Source organism: Salmo salar, chromosome ssa05 (genome assembly GCF_905237065.1).
Source record: "Salmo salar chromosome ssa05, Ssal_v3.1, whole genome shotgun sequence".
Taxonomy (NCBI): domain Eukaryota; kingdom Metazoa; phylum Chordata; class Actinopteri; order Salmoniformes; family Salmonidae; genus Salmo; species Salmo salar.
Window position 1 is genome coordinate 18,005,796 of NC_059446.1, and position 9,559 is coordinate 18,015,354.

Sequence of the window (9,559 nt, forward strand, 5' to 3'; positions counted from 1 at the left end):
AAAAACTCATTCTGATTGGCTGGGCCTGGCTCCCCAGTGGGTGGGGCTGCACCTCTGCCCAGTCATGTGAATGCCATAGATTAGGGCCTAATGAATTTCTTTAAATTGACTAATTTCCTTATATGACCTGTAATTTAGTAAACTCTTTGAAATTGTTGCATGTTGCGTTTATATTTTTGTTCAGCATAGGTTAGAATAGGAGAGAGAGTGATGGCTTAACACCAGAAGTGGGTCATGTTCGGTAAAAACAAATCAAGAAACCTTGTCAGACATCTTTAGAATCAGTCCTTTTATTGATCTACAACATGAAATGTATTTGGGGGGGTGACAGCAACTTTATACAGTTTTAGCTAAGAGAGTATATTAGGATGTACAGCATAGCATTCATAAGTAGGGCCCTGTGTTTTGGACAATCATGTCACATGACCTGGATTTTAACCTTTATTTAAAGCATTTTCATCAAACTGTCCACTTCTCTTTTTATGTCAGATGGTCCAGCACCATCCTCAGACAATTACCTTCATTGTTGGTGTAATTAATATCTCTGGATAAGGCTTAAAATAAAGGTTAAAATCTAGGTCATGTGACATGAAAGCCCAAAACACAGTGGGTAGCAGCTGGATTGATGTTTTTCAGATATGAAGGTTACTTCAATGGCTTACTGGAGCTTACAAAATAGCAGTCATTGTTATAAAATAGAAAATCCTACTCACTGTCTAGACATGAACCAAAAACTCCTTCAATTCTGCATCACTTCATAAGGGAAAGAAGGAACTGGACCACATGGTAAACTTAAATCAATAATTATATTCTGTGAGTATGCAAATTAATTGTTTAAGTCTAATACTTTCTTTACCACTGCACTACAAGACATTTGGGAAGGAAACAGAATGTAATATTTACAATGCTATCACTCAAATGTATAGTGACATTTAGTGAGTCAAATAAATGCAGAACTAAATGCAGAACTACAAACCATCACAAAGAAACCGTCACAATTTGAACAATCCTAGCCTATGCAAGATTAGGTTACAATTACAGAAGTTCATAGGTTCCTTTCACTCCGCACCCCTCTTGTCAGTTCTTCCCCCTCCCCGTTGGCCTTGTTTCCCCTCCCCCCACCTCCACTCCCATCCTCTGGGTGCGTCAGCTGGTGCAGGAAGTCATCTAAAACCCTCTGGGCCGTCAGATAGGACACATCAACAACAGCACCCTGCTTACTCTCAGCTGCTCTCCCTGCCTCTGCCACACACCCCTTGACAGCAGGCACAAGGTAACCCTCCCCCCCTGCACCTCCTGCACCCCCGGCACCCAACTCCACCAGCGGGTAGGGGTTGGGAGGGGTGTCAGTGTGAGGTTGGTAGTTGGAAGGCCGGGGCTGTCTTGCTGCTTGGCTGACAGCTAGCTTCTTATAGATAGCCATACTGATGTCAGCAACGGAGAAAGGGGGACTCATTGAGCCAGAATCCTCATTTCCTGTCTGACCTATCACCCCAAACCCCTCCTCCTCCTGCTTCCAGGGCATAAAAGCAGTGACCTTTTGTGGACCCGCCTCAAACTCCCTCAGTCCTACGCCTGACCAATCAGACGGCTTCTGCTCCAGTTTTGGACCCGGTGATTGGATGTCGCCCGTAGATTGGCCAGTTTTCAAGGCGTTCTTCAGGAACTGCTTGACAGCGTCTCCAGAGTCAAAGTGCTTCTCCAGGAGCTCCTTGATCAGACAGGGAACCTGGAGGACAGCACAGACATCCTCTCAGTTCATACAGTACAACAGACACAGAGAAACCAGTACCGGAGTTACAAGAAATGATCATGTAGGCAGCAATGGGCTGAACACGAGTTGAGGAGATTATGGATACAGTGTTTTAATGTAAGGCCACTATCAACTTTACAAAGAAAGTGCGGGTATTGCTCAGTAGATGGTGCTGTGCTCACATTGATGTTCTCCAGAGAGGCGATAGTGGCGTTGGCCTGCTCCAGCTCTGTGCTGAGATGGGCGATATGCTGCACCATATACTTCCTCTCAGAGCTAAGGCTCTCAGTCTGCAGGGATAGAACAGAGTGCATGACTCAACATGTTCACTACAGATGGTATAACAGTAGTACTAATTGTGCTCTAAGTCTTCAACGACTGAACAGAGGACATCAGTCAACACAACACTGTTTGTTGTAGAGGTGACAGAGCGGGAGAAGGATATTCAGAACAGTGAATGTTTCTATGTCGCTCTCTCATGGACTCAGGAGAGAGAGAGAAGGTCAAGAGCCATGCATCCTCCGAAACACAACCCAACCAAGCCACAATGCCAACTTAACCCAGAAGCCAGCCGCACCAATGTGTCATAGAACACGTGTCAGCGCGCACTGCCCCCAGCCAGCCACAGGAGTTGCTAGTCCGCGATGGGACAAGGACATCCCTGCCAGCCAAACCCTCCCCTTGTGTGGGTCTCCCAGTCGCGGTCGGCTGCGACAGAGCCTGGACTCGAACCCAGAATCTCTAGTGGCACAGCTAGCACTGCGATGCAGTGACTTAGACCACTGCACCACTCGGGAGGCCACTCTCTCTCTCTTTTGACTCTCCATCTTTCATGTTTGACCTGATTCTTACCGCTGAGTGCAGTTTCTCCCCCAGAAGGCTGTTGGTGTGCTGGGTACCTGTGTGTGTGTCCTGGAGCCTGCAGCAGAGAGAGACAGCATCATAAGCAGGGGTCTGGCTATGAATTCTGGGCCTACGTTGTATGCCCGTCCTCCTATAGCTCCTCCAATGCCAGCCTCCACTGCCGTCATCATATTATCATGAGCCCTGACCTCTTGAACTTCTCCTTCATGTGGCTAAGCTCCTCCCTGGCCCTGGCTAGCTCCGCCTCCAGGCTCTCGATGCAGACCACTGTTTGCATCAGGTTCTGGTGCAGCTCAGCATTCTGCTCCTGCAGTGTCCTATTTACACACAGGAGGATCATGGGAGATGGAGTTGTATTTTTTAAATGCAGTCACATTTCCTAAGGAGGCCATTTTAGCACATTAGATGCAGCTCATGTCAGCTTCTAGAGATTTCACATAGCCTAAGTAATCCAGACTGAACGCTGTGCCTTGTACCATTGTTACACACATTTTTCATACAGCTTATCTGAACATGTTCTTCATCCATCTTTACTGATGGTGATGAGAGAGCTCTGGAAGCCATTAGTGGAATCCATATCCAGTGACATTTCACAATCAAAAGCATGCTCTTTAGAGTGCATGGATAAACAGAGGAGGAGAAGAAGGAAAACATCACACTCACTGGAGTTCGCCTATGTCACCCGTCAGGGCCTGTGGAGAGAGACAGCAAAAGAGAAGATTAAAGATAACTGTCAATGACTTTCTAATTTAATAACTTTTAATACAGTTCTATTAGTTGTATTAGTAATGTTATTATCAACGTTTTTTTCTTTGATTATCTTTTGACTCATTACTATACACATCATTCACTTTGGATATTGTTACTATAAGCTTTGACAATGTACAGTGCAGTTTCTTCACTTGCTAATAAAGTTTCATAAACTGAATTGAATGTTTTTTGGACAGAGATGAAAATGACAGAGAGAATGATGGGGACATAACAGGGCCAAAGGGATTATTTATTGAACTTGAGTTCATACGCTCCAAGAAAAGCTATGGATTGTGTGTCAGATATGGATCAGTGACGTTAATAGAGCCATAGCCACAGCAGGGTTACTCTGTGCATCTCTGTGCTAGCTGGCCCTCTCTGTGCTAGCTGGCCCTCTTTTTGCTAGCTGGTCCTCTCTGTGCTAGCTGGCCCTCTCTGTGCTAGCTGGTCATCTCTGTGCTAGCTGGCCCTCGCTGTGCTAGCTGGTCCTCTCTGTGCTAGCTGGCCCTCTCTGTGCTAGCTGGTCATCTCTGTGCTAGCTGGCCCTCTCTGTGCTAGCTGGTCCTCTCTGTGCTAGCTGGTCCTCTCTGTGCTAGCTGGCCCTCTCTGTGCTAGCCGGCCCTCTCTGTGCTAACTGAACCTCTCTTTGCTAGCTGGCCCTCTCTGTGCTAGCTGGTCCTCTCTGTGCTAGCTGGCCCTCTCTGTGCTAGCTGGTCATCTCTGTGCTAGCTGGCCCTCTCTGTGCTAGCTGGTCCTCTCTGTGCTAGCTGGCCCTCTCTGTGCTAGCTGGCCCTCTCTGTGCTAACTGAACCTCTCTTTGCTAGCTGGCCCTCTCTTTGCTAGCTGGCCCTCTCTGTGCTAGCTGGTCCTCTCTGTGGTAGCTGGCCCTCTCTGTGCTAGCTGGTCCTCTCTGTGCTAGCTGGCCCTCTCTGTGCTAGCTGGCCCTCTCTGTGCTAGCTGGTCCTCTCTGTGCTAGCTGGTCCTCTCTGTGCTAGCTGGTCCTCTCTGTGCTAGCTGGCCCTTTCGGGTTGGGTATTGTGTTATTCCAAATGCAACACAATGCCTATAAAGGTTACTCGTTACCTAATATGGTTCAGTGTGGACAAGCGTCACAGACAGAGGATGACGCTTGAGTTCTCCTTATATAACTGCTGCTTTGTGGTTTAGGACACCAACTGACACTCCCTGTGTGGTTTGAATCACTTTGAGAACATTAAAGAACTTTGGGACAAATCACAATGACATCAATGCATGATTTACCTAACTCTACAGTTAGGACCTACTATCTATAGTATGACATACCTAACGCCACAGTTAGGACCCACAGTTAGGACCTACTATCTATAGTATGATATACCTAACTCCACAGTTAGGACCTACTATCTATAGTATGATATACCTAACTCCACAGTTAGGACCTACTATCTATAGTATGATATACCTAACTCCACAGTTAGGACCCACAGTTAGGACCTACTATCTATAGTATGATATACCTAACTCCACAGATAGGACCCACAGTTAGGACCTACTATCTATAGTATGATATACCTAACTCCACAGTTAGGACCCACAGTTAGGACCTACTATCTATAGTATGATATATCTAACTCCACAGTTAGGACCTACTATCTATAGTATGATATACCTAACTCCACAGTTAGGACCCACAGTTAGGACCTACTATCTATAGTATGATTTACCTAACTCCACAGTTAGAACCTACTATCTATAGTATGATTTACCTAACTCCACAGTTAGAACCTACTATCTATAGTATGATTTACCTAACTCCACAGTTAGGACCTACTATCTATAGTATGATTTACCTAACTCCACAGTTAGGACCTACTATCTATAGTATGATTTACCTAACTCCACAGTTAGGACCTACTATCTATAGTATGATTTACCTACCTGCAGAGCAGGAAATACAAACTTGAAGTGTATTTAAGTTTTAAAAAGGCTTCTAAAGTTAGACATTTTCACAATTTCAGACTTGATTTGCCCTAACGAAAAATGTATCAACCCCTACAAAAATGTCCATTAATTATAATCTACATAAGACATTTCCATTTACTGCAGGATTATTTTCCTTCTGTAGCAAACTTGCACAAATTAAGATCCTACATCTGTAGTTGACATCAGTTATTTCTCACCCTATATGAAGTAGGACACCAGCGGTAGGTTGACTGGCTGTGGCGGTCGCTCTGCTCGGAGTTGGGGCTGGCCGTGTCTCGTTCTCTGTTCCGGGACGAGTCCGACTTGCTGGAGGGAGACTCCGACTCTGGCCCTTGTACTGGAGGAGGAGAATGTGTGTGGATCGGGGCGTGGTGGGGTAGCTGGGGCTGCTGGGTGTGTGGAGATGAAGGTGGGCTATGGCTGGGCCTGTGGCTCTGGTCAAGGTGTTTGTAGCTCCGGTGTTTGTGATGGCTGGGCTCAGGGCTGGAGCTGACAGTGCCATCTGTAAGAAGCGGGCCATACCGCCCATGCCTATTACCGACAGGACCCTGGAAGTCAGGCAGGGAAGCTGGTTGGTCTTCATAGCCAGCTGGTGGGTGGGGCGGGTAGGGTTGGCTGGAGTGGAGGGTTGGGGGGCTGCCTAGACGAGGAGTGTGGTTCTTGCTTTCATACCCAAACTTTGCAGGGAGACATATTTTCCGTGACCGTGTGTCAGAGTCATTCCTCAGTTTCCTAGGCAGAGCCTGCGGTTTAGTAGCCGGCTCCCTCTCTTCCCCCTGCCCATCTCCCTGCTTTTTCGAGGGAAGCTGGGGCTGACTTTTCGGTTGAGATTTGGGGGATGCTGGGGCTTTGGCTGGACATGGTCCTACCGTCTCGACAGGGACCCCCAGAGTATTGAGACGAGCGGGGCTGATGACCTGTTTAGTGATCTCATCCAGGAATGCAGAGAACTGTATCTTCCCCTTCACCATGCTCTGCCTGGCTGCATCCTTCAGAGCATCCACATCCTGCTTCCCCTTGGGCCCTGCCGCCTTGCCTGCCACCCGGGGGGACAGCACCTCCATGGACTTGGCCTTGCGGATGTCCCGTGGAGCCTCCTTGTTTTTCAGGATGCCTTTACTGGGGAGCTGGATAAAGGACACCGCCCTCTTCGGCCCAGCCAAGACCTCTTCACTGAAGGCCAGGCTCCGGCCCAGGCTGGCTGTCTTGTAGAGGGATCCGTGCTTCAGGTGTGGGGGTGTCTGTACTTTCCCTCTGTCAGCTCCTGTGTTCTGCAGCAGCCCCTCTTCACTGCGGCTGTGGCCCCGGTTTAGCTCGGAGTAGCTGGGCTCGCGTCCTCCCCTCCCCTGGGCCCGAGGATGGGTCCCAGGACTGCCTCCTCCGTGAATTCGCCCCTGTTTGACGGTGGCATACACCTGCAGCTCGCTGTCGTCCTCACGGAACTGTCGTCCTCCCGCAATGTTGGAGCAGGACATGGTATGCTGCGGCCGGCTGGCGTGCTTCATGGAGAACTTGTCGTCAATGCCGGCCTCAGAGGACCATTCGGTGGAAGAGTCGGAGGGGGAAGATGAGAGGGAGGAGGAAGATGCTCTGGAGAGGGTAACGGTGGTGTGGTGGTCCGACATCTCGTCGTCATGATGAAGGTGCTGAGGATGGTGATGGTGGCGTCTAAGGGGTTGCTCCTGGTCATCTTGGGGATGGTTACCCTGGGTATAGTGGTGACCGTGGCTTTCACTGCTGCGTCTATCATTGTCCCGTAACCTGCTGTAGCTGATATTGAGAAATTAAGTAGTAATGCTGTATTCATTCAATAACCACACTCAATTATAGTCTTCATCAAATGTGCATTCCTCATTACTGTTTAAAAAAGGAAACTTTAATAAAAGGGAAACTCAATAGTGATCCTACCTGTGTGTCTCCCGTTCTTGATCCCGGTGCTGGTGGTGATGATCGGGGTTGTGATGGCGGTGCTTCCCTGGTTTCATCCCACCTGGAGAAGGACTATGAACAGGAGTGAAAAACTTCTCCATCATTTGTCTCTTCCCTGCAGGGAGGTCGTCGATGCCCTCCTGATGTCTCTCCTGTAAAACATAGTGTTGATCAGCTTCTGCTCTCTGTCTGGGGCTGCGGTCCCTGTCCCTGTCCCTGTGCCCGTCTGATGGTGACCTCTTGGGTCTAACTGCTCCCTGTCTGTCAGCCTCAGAGATCATAGCTCCAGAAGATGAACAACCATCACTCTGTCAGCTGGTTACCGGTGTTAATTATGTTCTGTATGAATGACAAATTAATACGAAATCCTTCAAGATATGTGCACCACAAATGCCTATATGTCCAAAAAGGGTCTGGTTTAAAAGAAAATCTGAAATGTTTCCAATTAACTAACCCAACGCTGTTTCTGCTGAAAGGGGAAAGTAATTATCTCAATGAAGTATCCAGCTGTTAAGTTATTCTGGACAGTTTATCAGCCTCTCATCTTGTTGCTATCCCACTGTCTCCCTCACCCTCCAACTCTAGAATAGCTGCGTGACAGTGGAAGAAATATGCCACATCCCTGACCATACATCAGTCAAGCTGCATCGAATCCTGATGTAATGGTGTTTCATCGAACCAATTGAAAGCGCGAGACAGACAATTGTCCTTGTGAATGCAGAACAGGATCGAACCGACACAGCTGGAACAAGAACATTAGTGCAGTTCATTTAGCCTATTGCTCTGGATTATTGATAGAAATTTGGGGTTACCCTTGGCCTCTAGCGGCGCACTTACAGGCCTATTATCATTGATGATTATGGATTATATGTAGGCCTTGTCCCCCAGTTTCACTACAGTCAGTCTGAGAGTAAGGTAGGGCTTGTCAACCATGAAACACATGCAGCCTAGGGGCAATTTTGTAGCCTGCCATCTGGTTGAATGTGGGCCCAGACTTGTACTCCCAACTCCAGCTGCCTAATAGAAGTGAATTCACATGTAATGCTGTTGAGGCCGACCCTATACTGTGACAATAGGCTACTGTAAATAGAGGAATGTAAATCAACTTTTTGTTTGCCAATGTGTGGCCCTACAGACCATTATGGTTACAAAATGGCCCCTGAAATTACTTTGACACCCTTGATGTCAGACCTATCAATTTAAAACTCACGCATCATCAATGACCATTCAATGCAAATTTGCGGTAACAATTGTTTGTTTGTGTGACTCAGGGACTAGTCATTATCATGCCTAACAGGGACTAGTCATTATCATGCCTAACAGGGACTAGTCATTATCATGCCTAACAGGGACTAGTCATTATCTATATGCAAATAAGGTGGAAACTGAAACAGCTTATTTACCACATTTTACATTTACATTTTAGTCATTTAGCAGACGCTCTTATCCAGAGCGACTTACAGTAATGAATGCATACATTTCATTTCATTTGTTAACAAAGCCTAAACAAAAGCTTTAAAAGTAAAAAATATATCCTGTTTAAACCCCCACCAGACAAGACATGATTACATTGAATCGTTTGAGTTCATGATGAGATGCTTAAACTACCAACATCCAGAGGACAGAACTCCACTCCCTACTCTCACCGATCAATAGATTAGTTGCCTAAGAGAGCAGGCTGCCCAGTCCTCTAAAAATGAAAACACAATGACTGATAGTGTTTTTCGCCTGGAGCGACTGATAGATTGGTTCAGACACAACCCAGTCTGTTGTATTGTATTTGTATGTGTGTGTGTGTGTGTGTGTGTGTGTGTGTGTGTGTGTGTGTGTGTGTGTGTGTGTGTGTGTGTGTGTGTGTGTGTGTGTTGTGTGTATGTGCGAGCGTGCATGTGTGAAGAACTCTTTTTGTATTTGAGTGTACTAGATGGTGTGATGTATGTCTTGTTCGACATGTGCTATTATAGGCTAGGTCGTTGTTCTTTTCAATGTAGGCTACACTCTTAGAAAAAAAGGTTCCCAAAAGGATTCTTCGGCTATCCCCATAGGAGAAGAGAAGCCTTTTTGGTTCCATGCACAGTGCTTTCAGGAAGTATTCATACCCCTTGACCTACTCCACATATTTTTTACATTTTACATTTTAGTCATTTAGCAGACGCTCTTATCCAGAGCGACTTACAGTACTGAATGCATACATTTCATACATATTGTTGTGTTACAGCCTGAATTCAAAATTGATTAAATAGATTTTTCAATACCCCATAATGACAAAGTGAACACTTGTTTTTAGAAATGTTTGCAAAT

At 46.6% G+C, this 9,559-nt stretch overlaps 1 protein-coding gene across 1 annotated transcript; it reads right to left on the reverse strand.

Moving 5' to 3' along the window:
• Window positions 1–272: 272 nt before the first annotated feature.
• On the reverse strand, window positions 273–8,155 carry LOC106604376 (uncharacterized). Its single transcript, XM_014198937.2, has 7 exons — window positions 7,238–8,155; window positions 5,527–7,099; window positions 3,281–3,309; window positions 2,806–2,934; window positions 2,606–2,672; window positions 1,936–2,043; window positions 273–1,729 (listed from the first exon to the last, which is right to left on the reverse strand). The coding sequence occupies exons 1-7, from the start codon at window positions 7,537–7,539 to the stop codon at window positions 1,046–1,048; spliced, it is 2,892 nt and encodes a 963-aa protein (XP_014054412.2). The 5' UTR covers window positions 7,540–8,155; the 3' UTR covers window positions 273–1,045.
• Between the last annotated feature and the right edge of the window lie 1,404 nt (window positions 8,156–9,559).